This window comes from Netta rufina (assembly GCF_964035555.1).
Source record: "Netta rufina genome assembly, chromosome: 7".
NCBI lineage: Eukaryota > Metazoa > Chordata > Aves > Anseriformes > Anatidae > Netta > Netta rufina.
Window position 1 is genome coordinate 18,795,359 of NC_140130.1, and position 25,319 is coordinate 18,820,677.

The following is a 25,319-nucleotide window of genomic DNA, read 5'->3' on the forward strand; positions in this document are numbered from 1 at the left end:
AGTTAGGTGATACTAACAGAATTTCTAGCTGTGAAATAACCACTTTGTTCCCACTTGCTGTTCAAATGATACATTAGCAGAATCCTATTCGTCCCAGGGGACAGGTAAGTGCAACAGAAATAATTCATAGTCATGTCAAATACCTATTTCCTTTAATAAAGTATCACAAATTTCCTAATAACAGACAGATGTTTACTACATACACCCTAACTCACATAGAGTAATGAAGGGGAACGTACAGTAACTGAAGAGTGCAAGCATGAAGAATATTTTGTGCTTTCTAACAGCTTTACCCTGAACACTTCCTTGACATTTTGCAAGCATTACCCATGATTCATGTACATCCTCTAAGCTGGCAAAACATTAGACAATGAAAATAAGGCATGATACTGTTAAGGAACTTGTCTTAAAGTGAATTATAAACATGGTGAAGAGAGGAACCCAGGAGGTCTAGAGGAATATGTGTACTGCTATCACAAGTTTAAAAAAAAAAACAACAACAACAACAACAACAACAATAACACTTTATTTTATCTCCTGAAAGTCCTCAAGAGTAATTCAATTATTTCAGCTTTGGATACCAGTCAGAAAGCACTGCCAATGTTTCTGGTGAGTACACAGATACAAGTTTTGCCTGGTTTCAGTAGAGAAAGTAAGTGAGATGGGGGCAGTGATGTTTAGTGACAGACCAAAGTTCAGTTCTTGCCTCTGGAGCAATGGCAACCTCCTGATCATGGTGACAGTGTTATCTATAGATGTTTCCTTTGATGATCTGGTGCTAAACTTACAAAAAATCTGGACCCAGCTGAGTGAAGTTTGGGATTTCATTGCAAGTAATCAATTTTGGATCTGCTGTTTCACCCAACATTTCCAAGAGTGTGTAGTCTAAGTTTCTGCCTGCTATAGATATGCTTTTGTGTGTAATGCTAATTGTGGCATGCTGCAGGCCAGGCTGCTCTCCTGATGCCGTAGCCCAAGTTCCTGCTTTATCAGCACCATTATGTATACAGTAACAGCAATTTCCCAGCACTCATGGTGGGGATTTGCTTTGTGGCTACTAGTGTTGCTATAGCTACATTTCCCTAATGTTCATTATTTTCCATAGTGTCTTTGTCACGCATCCAAGGATGCTGGCATTAAGCAAGCTCACAGCACGTCATTTCTGCCTTGGGAACTATTGCTAGGTGCACTGAATTGACCAAGGGGTATCGCAGCTGGTGCTTTGCCTGAGCTAAATCTACTTCAACCATGAAGGAAGTGGTGAGGGCAATAGTTAAGAGCTTCTTTGCAGCAGTGTGATGGGAAAGGAAAGCTTACAGTCACAAGGGCCCCTTTCCAAGGGGGTTGAACAGGAAGGAGGAGAAGGAATTGTCATCTCTCAAGAGAACAAATGCAGGGAGGGGAGGGAGCATAGGCAACTTTGGTTAATTGCTGGGTTGTGTAATGAGCTGGGGTGCTGGACAGCTGCTGTATAGTCCCCATTGTGACAGCCGCCTGGTTGGGGGTGTGCTGCTCTAGGGCATTTTAGCTGGGTTTTGTTTTTTGTTTTTAAATGGTTTAATGAGCAAGCTAAATAGCTGTAAAATTCAGAGTAGGGTCTCAAAAAGCTCACTGTCCCTCAGGCATGCATATGTATCTGGTGTGGTGCAGACGGGGCAATGAATTCTGAACAGACATCTACTTCCCGCGGGAGGGAGCTACCTACAGAGCTCTGTTACAAAGAAAAGACACCAAAGAGTCAAGATGAGATGGAAAGTAGAGCCAGTTACTGACAACTGAAAACTGTTATCTAAGAGGTACTCCAGTCTCTGCATCTACTCCTAAACTCCAATCTTAGCTTCTGAGGCCTTGATTAGTGCATAAGAGGTGTTAAAGCAGTAACTCTCTCTTGCTGATAGGCACCAAAACATGGCACTCGTGATTTCAGTAGACATGCAGCGGTTGTATGGAATCTCATCCTCTCTGAATTAGTATTGGCCTATTAAGGCCACTGAGATGATTAAGAAATTGGAATATCTGTCATAAAAGGAGAAGCTGAGAGACCTGTGGTTGACATTAGCCTGGAGATGAGAAGGCTTAGAGGGGCTTTATCAACATGTACAAAGTTCTTGATATGGGAGGGAGTAAAAAGATGAAACTAGACTCTTGGTGGTGGTATCCAATGACAGGACAAGATGCAAGGGCACTACTGAAAATACAGGCAATTCCACTTAAACATAAGGAAAAACCTGTTTACTCTAAGGGTTGTCAAAAACCAGAACAGGTTGCCAAGACAGGTCGTGGAGTCTCCATCCTTGGAGATACTCAAAACCCAACTGTATTACTTTCCTGAGCTCTAGATAACACTGCTTTGAGCTGGGAAGTTTAGTCTGGATGCTCTCTAGAGGTCCTTCTACCTCAACTATTTTGTGGTTCCTCTGTGATTCTGTGGTTCCATGCTTTTGGGTCTGAAGAAGCTTGAATAAAGTATGAGGTTCTGTTACTACTGGTGTGCATTAAGTGACCAAAGCAAGGCCAATGATACCTATATGACACTACAGAATAGTGATCAGATTTCACAGTTTTATTTCTAAATCTACAGAGCTACATCAGTACAAAAATATGTGCAAATCATACTTTACTGTTATACATTCCTATGAAAGTGCTGTCCCCTTCCATCACACATGCTCCTGTACATTTAAAGATCGGTTTAATGGTGGACTCTCAGCTGTAGTCTGCTTAAGCCGCAAGGGCCAGGTTTCTTTTCAGTATAGAGATCTCAGCTGGCATCTATTCTTTGTAGTATTACAATAATAGTCAGTCATCTTTGCAAACAATCTTGATGTTTATACAGGCAATCTTTATGTTGATCCCAGCTTTGTGATTTAACAACTGTCAGAAACACCATTCAGAAGTAACTGAGTGTTTTTCACCACGAGGTGCTGTTCCATTGTAATTCCAGTAAGAAAGGCACTCAGACCCTGAAAAGGATCATTTAAAATGCTTTATGCTAGACCCAACACTATAAGGGGAGAGAGAATAGCAGGGATAATCTTACATCTGTTCAGATGGTGGGAACCCCAAGTTCTGCAGCATTGAACAGGTACCTATGTGCTGATCAGGGCACAGCATGCTGTGCAGACCCGGTCTGTGGAAGGGTTACTCCATTTGGGCCATTTGAACTATTACAGGATTTTCTTACAGGAAAATAACTCCATTTCTACTGCCAAACAAAAAGGACATTCACATGAGAACTTCTTGCTGCACTGTTAGATAAATGCAAGGACATGCAGGTGGCATAATTACTGATACCAAATGGGGGCTGCCTCCAGGCTTTGTTACAGTTAGCTGGCTAGGTTTATCATACAGCCAAGGAATATTCACAGCACAACACAGGCCTGAGATTAAGTTGTACGTGCAGCACAGCACAGGTTAACTGGTATATAGATCACCTTCCTCAGAGCACAATGGTCAGGATCATTGCGCTGAGATACGTGACACTATCTCCAGTCCTCACTCTGCAGATGAGATTCCAATATACTTAACAAAAACAAACAAACAAACAAAAAAGCTGACATGGGTTATCTCATACTAGGTAAACCCCAACCCAGTTAGGTTCAGCTGCTGAGAACATTTCATAAAAACAGTTCTTATAAAACTCCAGTATTATTTCCCATTACTCATAATTTTCAGTACATGAAGAAAGAGCTTCGTTCCGAAAGCTCCCTTACTTTAAGGTGAAGAGCAGGTTTACTCATAATTTAGGCTTTGGTCTAGGTTTGCACAGATCCTGTCAGAATTGTAGACTCGTCTTATCTGCATTTCCCTGAGGCCGTGTATTTCATTATCATTATTTTAGGACCTGTAGGACCACCAGCAGAATATATGCTATGTAATATAGGAGTTGCTCTGCTCCAACAATACAAGCGACTGATTGCAGTTAATGTCACCGTAGTGGTGTGCCCATAGATGGCAGTATTTCCTAGTTCTTATTTTGCAGTACTACTGATATTTGCATTTTCTGTATCTTTTGCCATCCCAGATGTTGTTGTTCAGTAAGGACATAAACTCCAACCATAAAGATAGAGGAAAGTTGTTAGGATTTATGCAAGTTCCAGTCAGATCAGTTTCTATGCTAAACAATATCAAATCAGAAATGAGCCAGAGCAGTATTGTTTCATTTTCTGATAGTTAAGGAATGGTTTCTTTTATTACATATAAATGTGTATCACTGATTCGTGATCTCAGAAGAAATCTTCTACTATGAGGGTGGTGAGGCACTGGCACAGGATGCCCAGAGAAGCTGTGGATGCCCCATCCCTGGAGGTGTTCAAGGTCAGGTCTTTAAGGTCCCTTCCACCCCAAACCATTCTGTGATTCTGTAATAGATGTTACTGTGTGTAAATAAAGAATTGCTCTAGTTATGAGCATCTCTAGATATGAATACCTGTTTGAAAAAAAAAAGAAAAAAAAAAGAGGAGAAAAAAAAAGTTCTCCCAAATTTCTCTAAACATAGTGTCTATGTAGGAAGAATTTGTGAATGTCATTTCAGTCCTTCAGTCCTTCTCTCCTCAAAATTTATCTGCTATCCAGACTGTCAGTCGAGCTCATGAGTAGTACTAGTACGAAGGTGACTGGCCTTTAACTTCTAACGTGCAGAACTAATCAACCCTTGCAAGTCTGCAGTTGCCTTAAAATGTATTCAGGCTCTGGCTTGAGAGACACTCTCTATGGGATCACTCCAGGACTGTGACAGATGGAGGGCCTGTCACACAGCATGTGGTGAATTGCATCTATCTACCTCTGCTCAAAGTTGGTCTGAGAGGCTCTGAGATTTTCTATGGATGAAAGTTTCTTTGTTATATAACAGATTACAAAGCATTTGGAAGGGCAGTTCTGCTTTGAGTCACTCTGCTAGGAGCATTAGCAGACTAGATCTGCATAAAGTTGCATGCATCATCTGAAATAAAGTTCAGACCGAGTGAGGATGTCATTAGAGGAACTATTATCATGGTATCAGTTTAAAAGCTCTGAATTGTTATATTCCTACAGGATAAGAACATGGAATATGGCAGAATATCTCAGAAGGTGGTAGTACCCACATTAGGGTTATGCACAAGAGGTACCATCATGATGAAATCTGCCTTTACAGGAAGTTTAAGAACAATCCCTCACTACCAAAGGATTATTATTCCCATTACTATTGGTTAGCAGTTAGTATCAAAATGTCTTTTTCATAAAAAGAAATTGAAATGCAATTCAGTGTTTTCAGAAATCTTTTTAATATTCCTGTAAAACAGGAAACACTTCTGTCAAACAGCTGGAAAGATGATGCACAAATGTGGAGTAACAAATAGTGCCATAAAGATTGTCTTCCTAATCCAGAATTGTTCTAAACTACAGAAAAGACACCTTTGCAAGAAATACAGAAATATTTTTACTGAGAAGCTTTTTAAAGTTGCCATGGTACAAAAAGTGAATTGTGCATTTGCGTGCAGTGTTATCTTGCATAGAAGTACATGTACAGTAATCAAAACCAAAATGAAAGGCCAAATAGCAAACGGAGGTAACAACAAGATAAATAAAAATTTGGCTGAAGATACTGGACAAAATTGTGCAAATAATCCTCCATATGCAACATAAATGTAGTGTATTCAGAATGTGTGGAGAGTAATGCTTCTTAGAAGGCTCAAATTCAGTTAATTTAAGACAAAACATTAAATTCTGCTTATATTTATACTGATATAGGTCCAGGTTTATTTCACTGATTTAAAGTTACTTTGGATCTCTATCAGTATGTTTGAAATTAGTGTCTGGCTCACATCATAAATTCCATTTATATCTTTTCCTCACTTCCAACAGACTATATGAGGGCAGAAAGCAAAACATGGCTCTGGGCTTTTATTATAATTGTTTTACAATGGCTTTTTCCAAAAGCCATACTTTTAATTTGTTTAATTCCTCATTCTTTCTGAACATAAATCTCTCATCCATAATTAAAATAAACAGCTATTTTATTGTCTTGTCTCTTCTGCAATTTTATAATCAAATGCTTCTTAATATCTCCTGAAATCAAGGAAGTTTTAAAATATGTACAAATCAGTTAAATAAGTGCAGTTATAATTTCCTGTGTTTTAAAGTTACTCTCCCAATGCACATCTAAAAATTCTGCTTCCATATACACCATCTTCTAGATAAAGGTATTAGAAGTACTCACATAGAAAACAGCTACAATCTTACAAATGTGAACAGTAGATTTCTGCTCAAATCCAAGCTCACACTAACAAAAAAACTTTTTTACAAGAGTAATAATCTGTACAGAGTTATTTACTCTAATTTAAAGAAACCAATGGGACTTCCCATAGATTTGTTCAGTGCGTAGGTGAGAATTACAAGATAGTTAATCAATGGAAAGGTTTAATGGAAGATGAAATGTATGTATGCCACAAGACACACACAGTCATTTCATTTGGTTTTGTATTGCATTCCTTTTTACATGGATGTGGAATAGAAGAATACTGACCTTATCTACAGCTGCTCATATTGCTGGAAAATATTAATATCCCGTCCAGATATTAGAACTATCTTGTTGCTTTGAAGACAGATAGTTAAAGGTTAAAGGTATCCTATTTTTCTATCAGTTTCTTGATTTAAGATGTCCAGTGATGGTGGTTTAAATTCCTGTGCTGGAGTGATGACTGGAAATGGTTCCACATTGTTCAAACAACCACAAGTAACCAAACTGAGTCCTTCCACACAAAAGCATGATTAAAAAAAATACTGTTTTGCTGTCCAGAAGCCAGCAGTGCACAACTGTATGTAAGGGACAACTAATCTTCCAGCAAAACCAGCAGTCTTCGATCTCTTTAGTTGGCCTCTGAATAGTAAAGCTACTTTAAAAGGCTGCTGCCCCGTTGTCATAGTACAAAAATATTTTCCTAATAATTAATATATTATTCAACAGAACACACAAAGTGTCCATGACAATTTAACAGCAGTGTTGCACTTGTGGCTTGCTGTTTCTCCAAACTGTATGCCGAGATTTAAATGGTTTACCAAGGGGATGTTAAGCAAGGTTTTTAAATTTCTTAGAAATCTGAGCAATCTGACAGAGCATGTTGTGTAACACTTGTCTGTGCTGGCTTGACGTCCCTTTAAAGCAATTGCTGAGTGGCCCCTGGAGTCCAAGGGGGATAGCAACAGTGAAGAGAAATGTTGCAGTCAATAGGAATCCATTGCTTGAAGTTTCTGAAGGACTTCCAGAACAAATTCATAACAGAATAGATACTGATCCTGCATACAGAGACACCAGTGTGAAACATCCAATTAAATATAACAAGAGTTCTAGACAAAAAAGGATGGACTGGCTGTCATGCTGTTTTTAACACCAGCATCTTTGTAACAGGGATACAAAAATTTAGATATTTGAGAGCATCCTCAATCTTTTTGTTCCATAACTCGTAAAAGTTCAGGAGCTTTTTTTGATTCAGTGTAGTACCTGTAGGCATGTGCTTAAATCTCACTGAAGTCAGTGGCTGTTGACTATTTGCTTAATTTTAATCATGTGCTCAATCATTTTCCTGAAGCTTGTCCTTAAATACTTGCGTACAAGAATAATTTATCCTAATCTTATTTTCTTCCCAATTTCCATTTCCTCAAAGTTGTGTTAACCTTATTTTCTCTTTTCCTTTGTGAACACACTTCAGGGGTAGGTTTATCTCAGCACTAGAAGGACAATGAGAGCTCAGCAATTGCAAGAATTCAACTGAAGGCTGCAGTTTTGCAGGGTAGAGTCTCACCCATTTCATTGGTGAGCCCCGCTTTTCTTTTTACCCAAAGAAGACATGTATCTGTACTGTATTGGTGCTTTGAAATTAATTTCAAGTGCCTGCAAGCTACCCTTAGAGGTTATTTTCTGTTTTTAATTTTTTTCTTAATTTCAGCTAGCTAGTAAGGAACAGATCTTCCATATTTAAATATAGACACCAATTGTATGCAAAGCTGTCATTTTCCTCATAAGAGGGCTAAAATTCAGCTTTAAGCCAGAGATTTATCAAAGCATGAGGATATGTACCACAAATGGAAACTTTTTAAGATCACAGCCTAGTTAGAATATTGAGAACTTACCTTAGTTTGGATCATGCCAAAACGCTGCTCTCTCAAATCTCTCACTACGTGTTTAATGTTGAACTATCAGAAGAGAAAACAATTTTTATTTTATTGATGTTCAAGTTATGAAAAATGACTTGAACATGTTCTTTTGGGAAAGCTGGGGCTCAGTTCTTCTACAAATAGTGTGTTTTAGTTATTATCTCTCTTTTGCGAAAGAACAAAAGCATCATTTATTCCATTTTGTTAGGATTAATTTCTACCAGGAGTAACATATGTAGTAAGATACCTACATATGTTGTTGACATATATATCAGTAATATTTATATTTACTGTAATATTTGACAATGATGTTTGATACTTACGCATAGGTCTTTTTCAATATAGCTCAGCAGAATTTCAGCACACAGCAAAACTCCACTTCTTCCAATCCCAGTACTACAGTGAGCAACAATAGGTCCTGTCCTGTGAGCTTTTCTCATGTAGCAAATAAATTTTACAAGCTGCTCAGCCAGTGTGGGTGTACTATGGTCTGGCCAAGTGGTAAACTGCAAATGCCTTATAATTCGTTTTTCTTCTGTCTGGAATAGAAAACCAGAAATGCTTATCAACTGGAAGCTTAGTAACATAGCTATATAAATTCAATAAAAATGCAAATAAATACAAGTAAAGTAAATAAATACAAATAACATTTTCATTCCCTATTGTTTCTTATGTCAAAAAAAGTTAAATGAAAAAAATGCATAGTATTGTATTATACTGGTAAAGACTTCTATTGTAAAGACCTGAGTCCAGTCAGTAACTTTTCAGCAAAAATGATTGTTTAGGTAACTGAAGATTTTCAGTATAAAGCATCCAGGAACTGTAAGGACTGAAGCCTTCCAAAGTCCAGGTTAGTGTGACAGTGGATTCCCTATTGACTAGGTTAAAATGAATACAAAAGACCTACCTAGATTTTTGCCATTAGAAGAATTTGAATGCATGCCTGGATTTCTGCTGAAGTAAACCTATGATTCTCTATTAATTTGATACTGGTCCAGTACAAATGTTGCAAAAATAACATGTTCATTGAAACAAGATAGGAACCCAATCACATATATGAGCCAATATTCCTATTATCTTTTGGATAGACCCATATCAAATTACTATGTTTACACTCAGTGACATAAGGTGAATTGTGTTTTCTTAATACAAATAGCTGTCTTGTTGGAAAACTAAGTTAGTCTGGCACAAGTAAGAATATATAAATGATTCCATTAATCAGTCTTTCCGAAAGAAATTACTGCAATGTTTTGTTTCATATGGAGGCAAGACTGATGGACTTGTCCCAGTTTCCACGTTCTTACAATTGGGTTCTGTATTTGTTAGTTCTTCAAAAACGAGTTGTTCATTTTATAGTTTCATGTGTGTTCATGTTTTTTCACAAATGAAAAAAGTTATCATTCGTTTTAAATATTAGGATGAAAGCCACCTTCTTTAAATCCTTCCTTCTGCCCACTGTTACAGAATATGAACCCACTCAGGCAGCCCTTACTAATCTGATTTGGTAAGAACACCAAGCAATTCTGCAAAATACTGAACACTGCAACTCTGTGGCTATTAAAGGACTAACTCTTGGACATTCTCACCAAAGTGTTTTTAATATTGGATCCATGGCTTGTTCAATAAGCAAAGAAGCAGCATTTCATTTACCTTAATTTCCGTCCTGCTACTCAGACTTTTACATTCCTAAAACTGTACTGAGCAGACGTTACAGAAGACAAACAAACAAAAAACAGTAACATCAGTATTTAATCATGTAAGATAACTAATCAATTGCTTTGTATATGAAAGTATTAACTAGACTCAACTTACCTGCTTGTTGATCATTTCTATTATTCTAACTATGAAGTATTCCAGAATCTGGTGACTGTCTAGCCTGAGATGGAAGTTAGTTAAGTCTATGGAATCATGTGGAGGTTCAGGCCAGTATCGATGACATTTCACTTTTCCTAGCTCCACTTCTTTCGTCATCATGGCAATCACATCTGACTCACTCTCCCAAATCATCTGCCAGAAATCCGCCATGGTGGAAGGCAAAGGGCCTTGGGTTATAATATAGAAATGTTCCTCTTCTTCAACTTTCATTCTAATATAACTTGCATTAATGTAGCCATTGTTTTCTCCCAGAGGAACTCGTGTCTTATCATCTGGACAGAAACAGAAAGTTACTATTTCAGTTGTAGATCTGAAATGGAGCTGTACCATACCTAGCATCTAGGAGATGGGGTACCTCAGCCCCTAGCTGTGAAGTATGCCTCTGTTTTTTAGAACACATTTGGCGAGCAGCACTAATATTAATCATTGTTAATAGTAATTCCTGGAGATAAATTGTATGGTTAACTGCAGCTTTATTTCTCATAACATACTTGCATAACAGTCTGACAGTCCTTCTAATTACCATAGAATTGTTGGCAGTAATTCAAAATAGTGAATCCAATACTGCTATGAGTGTATGGCATGGGAATATTGTCAGTGGATATTGGAGTTATAAAACAAGATAATTTTAGGAACCTGTACTTTATCACGAATATAGAGAAGTAACTGTGACAAATTTTGCATATGTTGTTCTGGTGCTGCAGTTTACAATGACATCAAGGGTCCAGAAAGTGTTTTTATTCTGTCATGATACCTCTCAGGGAATCAATTGGCAGTACATTGGAAATTGGGATTTGAAAATCCTTGTTAACAACAGTCTTTCAGCTCTTGGATTCAAATCTTCCTTCTAAAATCACTTCTCATTAGTGATCTAAAATCACTGATTACTTCTCATCAGTGATGAAACTTGTTTCTGACTTAGAGCTGAGCAGCTGAAAGATCTGGTTGGTTATTTTATGCTTTCAAATATTTCCGAAAGAATCTTGGATCTTTTCAGGAGCAACATAACTCCATGATTTCCACTGTACTTTTCAGAATTCTGCTGTGTCAAAAGCTGTAGATTTAAAGAACTGCTACTATAGTTCAAGTTACACTTGCCAACACAACTGTAGCAGATCACCATCTCTGAGAAAGAGAAAAGGAAGCACCAAGACAGCTGCCCCCCTGCCAAACCAAATCCTGCCTTATAGATGATGATACTTTGGAAAATTACTTCCCGTGCAACGCAGACATCCTTATGTCAACTCTTAATTTCTCAGAAAAATCTTAACGTATTTCATTATTAGTAGAGCTCTCTGTAGCAAGGGATGTGGTGGGATTTACCTCCTACATCCCAGCATTATAGATGTTTTCTGATTTCCGGTGTTGTCCACTGAACATATGTGCTTAGTGTGCATACTTACATGGAACAATATCTTGATATCTGTTTTTATCCCTGTTCTCTTGTGCTTTGCCAGTTCTGCAGTCATCTGTTGGTTTTACATGTTCTAAAGCCTATATCAAAGAGAAATAGTCAATCCATGTTCATATCCTTTATGGAAAAACTACAGAGTCAGCATGAGCAAACTTTACTGTTGTATGTGACCCAAGACTGCTAAGCAGACTTCTTAAAGAAGAGAATCAGGACACTGTTCCCTAAACTGATACACAAGGAATTCAAATTGCCTAGGGTTTTCTTCAGTCTGCACAAAATTTCTGGAGATTTTTAATGAGATTTCCAACCCACATCTTTAGCCCCTGTAATTACACATCCCTATTATATAGTGCTGTAAAATGAATGTTTGGAATAGTGCCTTGGCCAAAAATCAGCACTCATAATCGATAACATGCAGACTGAAGAACCAGCTATAGCACTGTTACCAGATGATGAATGTCAATGAGTACTTTTCAATCACAGAGGAAGTGGTGGATACAGGGAACAACATCAGTGGTGTTAAGTGCAAATCATATGGTCCTAAGTACTTCATAGCAAATTTAGGGGAACACAATGCAGTGTAGCCAGGAAGCAAGAAGGTGAAAGTTAATTTCATTCACAGTTTTGAGTTACCTTCACTCTTCTTTTTCCGTTTACCTTTTTGCTATGCATTGCACAATGCTCAGCCCTCATGTTATGCCACTATACAGTGTATATGAACTGAAATACATTTGACAGTTAAGATCTTCATCAGTTACTACAGCTTTTACTCAGGAAACATATCCATTGACTTTGGTAACCACTGCTTTTCCTGTTAGATCTTTATGTTTTATGAGCAGATGCATGACTCAACTCATAGCGTACTATGCCTACATCTGGAATGGAATGAAGGTAAATTAATGCACGTATTCGAGCTCTTGGTGAAAGTCAACAAATGCTATACATGTGAACCTATGCTATTTTGTACCCAGAAAGTCAGCCATAAGGCGAGTGAGAGAGATTGATAATACTCTAAATAATATGGAAAAACAGTTGTAAGCTATTTCACTGGTAGTGAGTGCATCCTTTAATGAAAATTCTGGCATTGTGTTGAAGAATTATGAAACAATCTTTCTTTGGGAATTTACTGATAATCCTCAATACTGAGTACTCTCTATGTATACCAAAACAAGAGATTTTATATGCTTTCGTAATTTTACATCTGATGGCAAATAAATTATGGAAAATGTAATTGTGTATTTTCATTATTATGTATGTTACTTTCTATTTTAATTGCACGAAGTCCCTGACCTCAATAACATCTTGTGGCAATGAATTCCATGGATCACTGGAGCACTGCATAAAACATTTTCCTTTCATTGACTAAGTGTTTGAATTTCTTGCTTTAATGCAGCCCCTAGAATAGCTCTTGGGCAGATGTTCAGGAGAGCTGAAGGGGCAATAAGAAGAAGTTAGTCAATATTAAGGTGATTCTTATTGAACTTTTGTGTATTTATTTTTCATTCCATGTGGGCAGGATCTTTGGACAGGAAACAGTGTAAGCCTGACTGTGTAGAAAGAGAGAGATCCAGATAATGTAGCAGCACCCAAAAAGCAAAGCAGACACCTGACTTAAATAATCCTTTGAGAAAGTGGAGTCAGTGAAGATATACAATTGCATCTCCTATAAAGTATGTTGAAGGCTGCTAAAAGTCACTTAGCTCTGCTAAACACTCAGGTCTTAAAAATGAATTACACTTTACCATAAACTCTTTCAACACCTCTTGATTCTCAATCCGTGACTGAAGGTCTCGAATAAGACCTCTAACACCAGTCCTTGGACATACTCCAGTCAGTGATGGTTTAAAATTAATTAAGTGAATCAGTTCGTCTTCAGAAACAAAGGCTCTGCCTATATATCAACAAAAAAACAAGGGAGTTTTTAATGATTATTGTTCATAGCGTAAATCTTTGCTTTAAAAACCAGAGGGCTGCAGTACTTAAGTATATTTTAGCATATTTTGTGTAAGTGAAATTTAAAAAATATATAAATATATATTTTTGGCTTACTTACGTGTATGGCAGAAAGAAGAATAAATCAGTACCATGGATACAACCAGCAACATGTATTGTGGAATCTGGAAGCAGATCCAACTATTGCAGCTTTTTGCTTTATATGGTTTCTAAATACAGTCTGTTCTAAATAAACCTTGCTGCAGAATTGTAAACTTCAACATTAACTTATATTGATATAGGAGACTCTGGCCACATCTTCACAGGAAATCCTCTTAATGTTTCCAACAGTTTCGTTTCCTGAAAATTAGTATCGCCATTCCCCTCTGCTATAAATATTTCTTCCTCCCTAAAGTAAGAAAGTATCTTCTGTTCTCTTCATCTTAATTCACACTCTCCTTTAAGAACAAGATGTGAAGTATCTTTGATACACCAAAACCAGGATTTGCTTTTACTAATTAACTCATCCTGAAGTATATGTTCTAACGCAACACTTGACAGATTAAGACTAAGAAGGATAAACATTTAAGTCTCCAGAAATATCCCTGTTCTACTAGGGCAATTGAAAGAGAAGGTGTACTTCTTCAGCAAATTCTGTTACTTCCATAGAAAAAAAAAAAAAACAGTAGTTTCTTTTGTAGAAAATAGTGGTTCAAGGCAGAGGAATTAAGGAATTAGTCCTTACAGCCTTAAGTGAGTGTTGTCAAAGAAAAGCATGCCAATTGTTGCAAAGAAAACCTGATGTGTTCCACAGCTGTGCTGTAGGCTAAAGGTAGGCTAAAGACAAAGAGCAGTGTTTTTTTTTGTTTTTTTTTTTTTTTCGTTGGATATCATTGCTACCTTTAACTAACCTTCATTGTAGAAGTGTTGTGCTTGCTGTCCTTGTGTCTTGGGTTACAACTGGCAGCCACCTTGCCTGAGCTTCTAAGACACTTTGTTCAGTTCCTGTTCTCTGCCCCTCACAGATGCAAGGGTGTTTCTGTTAAAAAGTCAGCTGAGAGTGCCAGTGAGGACAAATCCCCCACTCTAGAGAGAGCTATTTCCTATACACATCTCTTCTTTTGCTATTTGTTCATCACAGTTAGACTTCTGGGTCATTGCAGTCCTGGCAGGAGGAAATCACCAGCTTTTAAACATCCATAGTTTTGCAGTTAGAGTCTGAGCCTAACTCACTGCAGATTCACACACCTGGAATTTCATTGCTGTTACATCTATAAGATGAAAACCCTTTTTGATCCTACTGTACATTTCTACACCTAAATAAGGTGCCTTAGAGGATTTAAATCATATTCCAAATGTTACTTTCATATGACCAAAGCCTCAAGTCATGTTGCTGTCATGTTGGCATAAAAACATTGACTACTACACTGTTTTTAAGTATTGAACTTCTCTTGTGATTAAGAGAAGCCCTTCTTAGTATTTTTGAACAAAAAAGTGATTTAAATAAACTAATCACGAACACCCAGTGAGTAGCGATTAAAAATACTGTGGACACCTTTATGCAGCTGTGGATCAAGACATCAATTCACAAGTGAATTTTGAGTTGTAGGGGAGAAGTAAGGGAGAGAAGAGGAGAATGATGTCAAGGACCTGTAATAACCACATTTTATATATTACTGGAATTCATTCTTAGTTCTCAACACCTTCTTTTACATTGCCTTTCACATATGAAAGAGGCCTTCTACCCTATTCAGTTTGTTTACTGTATCTCTTGCAAGATAAACCATCTGCTTTTATTGTATTAATTTTAGGCCAAACTAAGAAGTTTAAGTTCTCACTTACGCACTGGGAAATTCCCATAAATTTTGAACTAAACTTCAACATTCATTTTTTTTTTTCAGCCCATGCATCGCTTATTTGCACTATCCAGTAGTGTACAATGTGAACAAATGTCATGATGTTGCTCAAATTAATTCAATAGCTTTCTTTTCTTTCCTCTTACTTCCTCGCTTTGTGCGCCTAATCAAGTATGATTAATGTACTGAGATATTTTCCTTTGGGGAAGGAACACTATGTATAACATTACAGAAGAGGAAAAAAAAGCATAAAGTTGCCCATCCTTTGGAAACTAGAGCTCCAAAGCAGAGGTGCTTGAAGTAGTGGCAAATGGATGGTGGCCACTAAGGCTGCCCTTCCTGCATTCAGTTAACTATACTCATCCTCCTGTTCTTCCCTCCCACAGTTCTCCAAACAACTTGGAGAGCTCCTATGTAGGCTACTTTCTTGTGGATGTTACAAAGGTTTGATGGCCTTCATATGTATCAAAGGTTAAAATCGTGTCCTGAGTGGTCAGACTTTTGAGAAGCAAAGAGGAAAGTCTTAACTTATACATAAGGGATTAGCGTTGATCCCACTGTGGATATATGGAGGAGCTGGCTTATTACATTAACGATACAAGAGAAGTTTTTGCATGGTTACTTCTAGGTAGGATGGAAATCCTGTGAGGCATATCATCATCTTCATTGTTCCAGCTGTCTGACTCAGACTGCTGACTCTGTCTTCTGCAACCTTCACATCCCGCATATTTCTGTGATCTGTAAAATAGCATTAGTTGAATGGTTTTATGGAAGTGGCAGAAGCTGTGTACAAAGGTGTTGTTTTTAATCTATTTTCAGTTGAATTTCAACTTTCTTGAACAACTGTTTTCAAGAATTACTGTGAACTCTGAAGAGCCTAAGTTCAAGGACTATTAAACTAATATAAATACTCCTGTATTTTACCTGGAGCACTATTATCTGCATTTTTTCTGAGAGATGAGCAAATAACTTGTATAAAAAAACTACCAGAAAACATCATTGAGAGTAAAGTTTCTCAGTTATAGACAGTTTTCATGCATGACCCAGATTTTTAGTTATTAGGTAGGCCTATTTATTTAAGGTATTCAGAGAATTTTAGAGCACTTCAATGTTTTTTTTAGGTAGATGATATGCCTACAGTTCAGAGTACATCAATGCTGCTTGCAGAATAGATTAAATATCCCTATAGTGGCTAACTCCAGTACTCTGCAGATCTAATATTAAACTATTTGAATAGGCTTAAGTTTACCGTAGTTTTATATAGGATAGGATTGTGTATGATCATAATACATAGTATAAGAAATAGTAAAAGGTACTATTAAATTATGATCTTACTCTCTATCTTAAGTAACAGCCTTGCAAATATCAGTAATCATTGAGGGCTGTGCATGTTCAAGTTACATAAGGATTTTGCAAGTAGAATATATGACTACCAGAAAGTACAGGTAATAAAGAGATTCAGAACACAGAACAAGGCACAGAAAGTTTGTTTATTTGCAAGACAACCAGAAAAGCTACAAGTTATTCTTATGTATGATAACTTTGCATTAGCCATAGATGCACTAAGCATCTTGCACATAGAACAAGCTAATTCAATAGCAATCACACCTGATTACCTGGTATACCACAAGATAATGTTATATTAGTGATGAGATAATAGGCTCAGTGCCACTTGCTATGTTCACATGGATATTTTCACTTCACATGCTCTCAAAGGTTCTTTCAGTTTTGTTTTCTGTAAGCAGGTAATTTAAGGAAGATTGTTGCCCCTTAAAGATCGGCCAACTACTCTTCTTAGAAAATTTTAGATTTCAAATATAAGTGTTCGTTCCTTTTCCTATTTATATGGGCTATAAATGATAAAGACAGTCATGTATCATATATTCTGTATCATTGTAGTAAATGAAATTGCCCATGTCTTATCAATGCTACATTATTCTTTGATCTCCCATTCTACTATACAGTTGAAGTAAAATTCTTCTTTTCTTGTACTCCGTATCCACATACTTCCTTAGGAGCAATACCCTCAAGTTCTCATGATTCCTAAATGTCTGGAGTTCAGTATCTGCATCACTACAGCCATACTAGCACAGAGTCTGCACCAGGCTTCAGGACCTGCTGGGAAAACTCAGTAAACCCCATGGGAAGCCTGCCCACATCAACACAGTAGTACTTCCCTGTGCTCACCTCCTCCTACCAAAGGCACATCTGCATGAGCTTCAGGTACACCTAGAAGCTTCTATTTTATTCCTCCCAGTAGCTGTGTGAAAGCTGTTTAGCCACTCTTACTGCAGATGGAGCTGCGTTTCTGTATTCGTATTTTTTGGAACATGAGTATATTTGTATACCATACCCAGACAGCTTTGGAAATAGAAGAGTAAGCTATCCATGATTTTTATTTTAGTAACGTTACTTTGTTTGAAAGACTTACCTGTCTGAAGTGTTACTGATGAAATCCTGATTGTCTTGTCCATCCAATTGTCGTTGCAGAGGGAAACTGTGCATGCTTTCTGGACCCTGTAGATATAAAATTAGGAATAGGTGTAAAAAAAAAAATCAATACATAGAAACATCAAGAATGTAGTCAGTGACTTTCATCAACATTTTTTCACAGATTTGACAAAAATGTTTCCTTTACTCAAGAAGGAAAGTAAAGTAGTTTCCACTTTTTAGGGAAAAAAAAAAGTCTATACAACTTTAACTTAGCTTTACAGTATCTACTTAGAATAAAAAGCCGTATCAGCTTTTTGTATTTTTGAGCTTCATAACAGTGCTGTCTTCAGACACCTCTACAACCTAGCATGCACAGCTAAATGTTGAAAAGGTTTGTGTTAATTATATCCTCTCTGATCTCGTAAAGAAAGCATGATCACAGGAGTTATGAGTCACACTCTGCTCCTCACCTCCTAGCTCTTGGCAGCAGAAAGCACCAGTGTTTGAGTTAGAATAGCTGGTAATAATTTCCCTTTTTATCTCAGACACAACGAGGCCAGCTGTTAGGAGCAGGGTGCAGCTGCTCTACAGAAGAAGCACTCAACTGAGAAGGCAGACCTTTGATTGCCCTCCCGATGGAGTAGAAGCAATAGTACTGGTGGCTGTTTTTCAGTCCTAGAGAATGACAACTGGGTCCTGCATTTAGATAATGATGCAGGACATCTGTCTTTGGTATGTGGAAGTGGCTCTTTCTCAGCTGTAACACTCGACAGATAATTATTTAAATTTTAATTCACAGGGGTGCTTCTTCATCTTCTTTCCCTGATTAGTATTCCAGATGCACTCAGAAACCACCCTAGCATATTACGTAGTATAGACTGCTGAGTACCCCACAGAATCTTAACAGTATCTGCCACTTTTTTTTATAATTTATTTAATTTTTTGCTTTTATGCTTGTATTTCTCCATTAGAATATGGGAATTCATGGCTGCACACTTAACCAGGAATTCATTTACCCAGTTTCTGCATCTACCAACTACCCTGACTAGAAAACACAATATGGATTTCAGTTTTCTTTTTTTGCCAAGGAAAAGTATTTTACTGCTGCTGTTTTTTTTTACATTTTTTTTTCCAGTAGCTTGTCATTTTCTAAGCTAAATCTTTGGAGTAGATGGCAGCTGTGCTCTAAAAAGTAAAGCATAGATTATTTCTATTCACAGGAGACAGCTAAAGACAAGCTGGAAATGCTGAAGAATGGAGCTAATGGAACCAACTCAGCAAAAAAAAAAATTAGCATATGCTTAAAGTTAGGCATGTGCTGTCCTGAGATAGATAATAACGATATACTTTGATTATATTGGCTGAGGCAAGGTTTGGATGCTTGTTTTTTGTTTGTTTGTTTGTTTTCCTCTGGAGAATAATAAAAAAAAAAAAAAAAGTGTATTTATCATATTTCCTGAGGGGAGTTTTTACAGTTGCAAAACTTAAAAGTAATAGATGCTCTAAAATTTGAAGTAGATTGTTTTGCAGGACTTACTAAGATTCAAAAGCAAAACCATGTTTGAAGAAGTTTAGGGCCTTGGACTTACAAATATTAATCAAAATGCAGTTGAATAACAATCTTTCAGTGTATTTTTATTTTAAAATACTGAAAAAAAGGTAAAATTAATAAACCATGTATTCCAATATTACGAAGTATCAGAATGAGACTTGCTTATGCAACCTTCCTTTACCACCTCTCCAAGGTGTAGTTCTTGCCTGCACCGCACCAAACCCATTTTGTCAACAAACATATGAGTACATTGCCCAGTAACTTCTAAAAGCTGGATTCAGATTTTACCTTGCTGCACATCTGGCTGGATTCTTCTTCCTTGAAAGTGAAAACAGGCTCTGCTTCTAGGCTTCTCTCAGAACTGTTGTCATCTAAATACAGAAAACAAAATTAAGGTAAAATGTCTGTGAATTGTGAAAATATAAATCAGTTTCTTCAGTGCCATCTATACCAGAGTACTTTTGGTCTTGAAATAGGCACTGAGATACAGTGCCAGAAACTGGCACAAAATATCCAGGGGCAAAACAGCACAAATGCCATATATCACTGCCAAAGGAGCCAGCATAATTCATATAGCCAGGAGATGCACTGTAGTAGACCTCTGTATCAGTAGAAGTTACAAAGAACCCTGTAACAGAGTCAAACCTAGTCCATTCCTTTGCAGTGCTAAGGGACATACATGTATGCTGTAAATGTGCTATGTTGCCAATGCTTCTATAGTACTGTTGGGTTTTACTGGTCCAGGAAAAGAGTTTAAACTTCACAGAAACTGTGTAATTTACAAATGTCATGTCAGACCCAAATAAGCATCTCCACAGCTAGTTCCTTGAAGTTGCACAGCCAGAGAAAAGCTTAGTCCTAGTGAAATGAATGGTAATGCTTCTACAGCCCTTAATAGAGTTAGAGCTTTAATTAACCTTTTTATACCTTCATGTTCTTCCTAATTTTGGATCATTTATCCCCAAAATTAAACTAGAACTGAGATGGGACAGTGAACATCATGCTTCCAGACCTGTGCCGAGCACAGTTCTGTCATCCTTATGGAAAGATGCTTTAAAGCACTAGTGGTATAATACAGGTTGATTGTTGAATTCTGAAGTGCTGGGAAAGAAAAAGGAACATTTAAATAATCCACTCTCTTTAGTTACTTCAGTTTCATCAAGGTCAGCCTCTTCTGACAGTCCCACTGTGGCTGTTCCAGAGTCCTCAGCTGCTAAGGACTCACAGCTCCTTCTCCCCAGCTCTGCCTGATGATCTACCTGGCACCCCTTCCCACCCTTGTTGGTACAACTCTTCTTTTGGAAAGCTTTGCTCTTGAATCACATAGAGTATCTTCCAGTAAGTGAATGACTGTCCAGTGCTAACAGCACAGGCTAGAAGTTGAAGAGCACTAGGGCCATTCTTGTAGTCAGATACTGAAATTCAAGAATCAAGATCCTTGAACCATAGAGGCACCTGCTCCCTGAGAGCAGAGTTGCCTAAAATACCTGCGGAGATATTTTATGCATCTTGTGAAGTTGCATAAACTTGTCAACCAGTAAAGTTGACAAGATGCATAAATGTTTGCTGTGAAACATGTCCAAAATCCAGAATCTACTGTATATCTCTCCTTAGTCTGCCTGGGAGAAAGCTGATAGCAATCTCCTTCTTACATGGGAAGGTTCAGAACAAGCCTTCAATTTCTAACTACCAGGCTAGAAGGTATTTTAAGGCGGAATTCTTTATTCATTGCCCATTGCAGCTTCTCCATGTTGTAGGAAATATTTCAGTATTCAAAGAAATGAAAGATGAGGAATAGAAACCCATAATCTATTGGTAATAGTATACCCTTGCTTCCACTCCCAGCTGTAATTAGTATTTAAATTCTGTGTATTCAGCAGAGCAGAGCCTGCAACAGAGGTTTCTTCCATTAGAGTTAATCAGCTCCCTAAGTACTGCTGTATGCAGGCGTGCGGGTGCTCAAACTAACAGCAATCAGCCTGGGAGCAGAGGTTTCTGGATTTGAACGTGAGCAAGTACAGAAGGAAGATGAGTTGCCTGCTAGACAGAATGAAATGCTTCTGAGAGATGAGGTAGGACTGCTAGGATGTGAAATTTGTGGGAAATAAATTTAAGCAGCTGGGTCACTAATTGGCTCCTGTTCTCTCTGTGACTTGTATAAAGCTGGCTAAAATCAGCACATACCAGGAACCATCATGACTTAAAAGCATAAGCTGAGTTAAAATATCTCTGAGGGTCTTGGACATTCCTTCCCTGTGGCCCTGTGTCTTGGATAGCCTAGCCAGAGCTGCAAATCAGGGCAAAGAACTTGTTTGTGTCTATCGCTACGAATCAGAAGTAATTGTAACATTAATAATATAAAATTGTTTACCTAACAGGAAAATTGAGTCTAGGCACCACATAATCCCACTGTTAACATGTACTGAGTGGATGAAGCTACTTACTGGGCTCTGCTTTTATGTTTGGAGGGGAAGGTACGTTATTGCTCTGGTTGCCTGAAGAAGCTGCACATGAAGCCATACTTCGGCAAACTGTGAGTTGAACAGTGCCTCGAGCCTTGCGCAGCAAATCTATAACGGTTTGGCGTGGTAGACCAGACACTAAAGTGTCATTCACCTAAAAAATACAATGATAAAATAAGATTCCTGTAACAGAAAGCTTTTTTAACACATAATCCAGCATTGTGCACGCTTTATGTATCTTCCCTGCATCTCACGTCTCCTCTCGCCCTCCTATTTTAGTGACTTTCTTGATCTTCCCCTCTCTGCTTCTTTATAGCATGACTGCTAGCAGCACATCCCAGAAATGTAGTCTGCCTCTCTTTAAGGGCACTGAGAGGGCCTCACTTTTCCTACTCCTCACATGGAAGAGGGAGAAGGAAGGTAGTGAAAAATAGAAAATCAAAAAAATGTAAAAACTTGAAGCTCTTGGAGAGGGAAGAAAAGTGGATTTGAAGTTAACAACAATAACAACAACAAAAGATTGGTTGCTAAGAGGTAGTTAGGACAGTAGGAATGTACAGGTTCAAAAGCACTAATTCTAGTGCTTTCTGCTTGTCTTGATACTGGCAGTAATGCCAGGTTTCTCCCCGTCTCCTGGCTAGCTGTTAGGGGCACGCTTGGTCAGCTTACTCTTGTTTTCTGGCCTCTTCATGTGCAGTCCCTACTGGGCCCAGCAGCCCCTTTCTCACTGTAGAGGGGCCAAGGCCCACACCAGCTGAACTAGTGGAGAGGGTGGGGGACCCAGAGCAGCCTTCTGACCACCAGGAGTCCAGCGACACCACCTTCCACCTCTTGCTGTGCCAGGCAACCTCGGGTTTCTAGTCTGAGCAATTTTTATGCTGAAGAGGATGCTCTTTATAGAGTAACTTGAGAAAAAAAAAAATGATGTCCAAAATGATGAAGAACAAGTCTTACCTTAAGTAAGATGTCACCAACTCGAAGCCTCCCATCCAGATCTGCAATGCTGTCTGGGCTGATGGCTTTTATTAGGATAGCCCTGCCATTTCTGCCGCCTACCAGTGCAAATCCTAGGCTTCCATTTTCTGCTTTTTCCAATTCAATCTTAATAATGAAGTCCTAGAATACAAAAGAACACAGTTGGAGTTTATTCAGGATTCTGTTTTATTTGCATTTTTAATGTGAAGTAATTCTATTGTGCTTTACAGTCCGCACTGGCTGATGTAAATTGTGGGATGTCTCCTTCCCTTGAATGGGAGTAAGGAGCTTCCAGTGATTAACATGGCAGCTACATGTATGTATCAAAATGAAAATAGTATGTACTTATTTGCACAAGTATTTTTAATAATAGCTGGAGAGTACAAGAGCAAGGTGATGTGCACTTCATGTGTGTAATCATTCTATAATATATATAATATATTGCCTTCACTGACAGACCAGTCCCTTTTATCTCCAGCATGACAGTAACTCAGTACATACTCCATTCCTTTATTGTTCCATAATTAAAATCTTAACCTTGCAGACCCAACATACCTGTCTGTTTGGCTCTAGCACTTCATTCACTTTTACAATCAGCTGCCTTTTTAGGGTCAAGCATTATGTCAGAAAGAGCAGCAACCTAGAAATGTTTATGACTCGCAGCATGACTGGTTCCGATGGTGAACTTATCAACCTCAGAAATTATTCTAGCGAGTTGAACAGACAAAGTATCATGGATTAAATGGTGTGGAAGAAGCAGTAATAGTGAGGACTTAATCAAAAGTAAGAAAGTTGTTCTGATTTTTCTGCCAGGTTGGAGGTCTAATTTGAACAAGAGGCAGCCCTTTCTTATAAACCACAGCCAAGAGAAAATGAGAAAATCTATGAAATACCAGTCCCAAAGTGGGCAATTTCAATTCCAAGTAATATTATTTTCCACATTACACAAACATAAGCGATGTTTGTACTTGTAAGTCGTTTGAAGTATTGTATGCTTTGCATGGAAATTCATCCTCCTCCCGCTCCTGTGCAGTTTAGGGATTTATCATTTCAGAAATACCACTACTCTTACTAGTTGTAAATTCAAACCAGTCTGGTTTATGTCAATAGTGCATAATACTCTAAAGGTTTGAGGTAATTTTACTCTCTTTTCAAGTTTAGAATTTCAGACTGAAACATTAATCTCAAGTTTCAAGGATTGTTTTGACGTTGTTGTGGAAAACACTTCCCAATTACAATTACACTTGTTTTGCCCAGAATCCCATGCTGTGGCATCTCCCTTTCCTGTGGTACTTTCTTTCTAAGTTAGGGATTAATCTTGTAAACTAGTAAGAGTAGTAAGACCTAATGGAGGGGCTACATCATACGAGTTTTGCTTTTGTTGCCAAGCTGTTAAAGTAGTGGTGTTATACTCTGGAAAAACAGTAAGAGAAGGGCATGACCCCAGGAAGTGCTGAGCGCACACCGGTCAATGCGTGCTGAGGCAATTCACCACTTCACAGTACATTCTCCAAATGCAGTCTGTTCACTTTTTCAAAGAAACCGGAGATGAAGTAAATACATTAAATACCACTATTGAAAAAAAAAAAAAAAAAAAACTCAATATAGCTCACTTTACTAGATGGACCACCTTGCACTTGATAAAATTGTCACTTGCCTTGCATTCTGGGGGGTCAGGAGTGCTTTGCTGAGTACCGCAGTTTGTTTCCTTCAGATGTTCCTCTGTGAAAAACCAGCAACAGTTTTTACTAGTGAAATGTTCTGTAGTATAGCACTCAAAATCATAATAGTTAGAGACCTAATAAAGCATTTCCTATTAGATGTGTGAAATAAAAATGTTCCTGTGGGCTTATTCGTGTTACTTGGTCTGTTACGCTCCTGAAGCAAGCCTTCTGCTTGTCATCTCTGTAGACCTTTGGCCTCCCAGAGAGTAGTTTCCAAAACAAGCTTTAAAAGCTGCACATTACAGGGTCAGAGACATCAGCTGGACAACAGGCGATGTATACGCATTTGCTGATACTCTGAAGGTTGCAGTTGTGTTTACTAAGAGTTAATCATTCCCAGGTACTTCCAATACCATCTACCAATTTCTTTCTTTTTTTCTTTCCTTTTTTTTTTTTTTTTTTTTTAAAGAGGACTAAAAATTTTACAAACCCTCACTGAAAAATCATGTTACTTACCGTGTCGATGTGGTAGTTGCTGTTCTTGGTTCAGGTTTTCATTTGAGAGAGAAATATTGGCTTTTTCTGTCTCAGCAGGTGGCCCTAAAAACATACATGTAGGTTTGTTCTGACAGACCTCCCGCTCAGCTTCATATATCCAAGGGAATGTAAACTCTGCTTAGTTTATGAAACAAAGCATCAATATCCAGTATTGATGTTGTATGAGGCAGCATGAGACAGTTATTATTGCATGATTAAGTTTGCCAAGTTGTGCAGTGATGTAAATAATTCTTTCATGAACTGCAGGAATATTACATCTCATTTATTGCTATATTTAAAATTGTAACAAGAACCGAAGATCCGAATGAGTCATTCCAGACCTGTGGCAGTGATCAGGCAGAGGAAGAAGTAGGGTGTCCTAGTGTCCACAGAGCTCGCAGTGTAAGAAGCCAGCGTGCCTTTCTTGAGTTCCACCCTGCCTTCACCCCCTCTGAGTTTCACTTCATCGTATATTGGTAATCTTACTTA

The 25,319-nt window shown here is 38.0% G+C and overlaps 1 protein-coding gene across 1 annotated transcript in view; it reads right to left on the reverse strand.

The window, feature by feature from the left end:
* Nucleotides 1–7,200: 7,200 nt before the first annotated feature.
* The window catches only part of FRMPD2 (FERM and PDZ domain containing 2), a gene marked incomplete at both ends in the record, with an annotated part of 58,221 nt that continues 40,102 nt past the window's right edge, over nucleotides 7,201–25,319 (reverse strand). Inside the window, 13 exons of the mRNA XM_084289997.1 lie at nucleotides 7,201–7,272; nucleotides 8,107–8,169; nucleotides 8,454–8,669; nucleotides 9,943–10,277; nucleotides 11,409–11,499; nucleotides 13,162–13,310; nucleotides 15,830–15,945; nucleotides 17,639–17,724; nucleotides 19,481–19,553; nucleotides 21,633–21,808; nucleotides 22,609–22,770; nucleotides 24,287–24,351; nucleotides 24,810–24,893. Of these exons, the coding sequence (XP_084146123.1) occupies nucleotides 7,201–7,272; nucleotides 8,107–8,169; nucleotides 8,454–8,669; nucleotides 9,943–10,277; nucleotides 11,409–11,499; nucleotides 13,162–13,310; nucleotides 15,830–15,945; nucleotides 17,639–17,724; nucleotides 19,481–19,553; nucleotides 21,633–21,808; nucleotides 22,609–22,770; nucleotides 24,287–24,351; nucleotides 24,810–24,893 (1,688 nt within the window). The remainder of the gene's footprint in view (nucleotides 7,273–8,106; nucleotides 8,170–8,453; nucleotides 8,670–9,942; nucleotides 10,278–11,408; nucleotides 11,500–13,161; nucleotides 13,311–15,829; nucleotides 15,946–17,638; nucleotides 17,725–19,480; nucleotides 19,554–21,632; nucleotides 21,809–22,608; nucleotides 22,771–24,286; nucleotides 24,352–24,809; nucleotides 24,894–25,319) is intronic.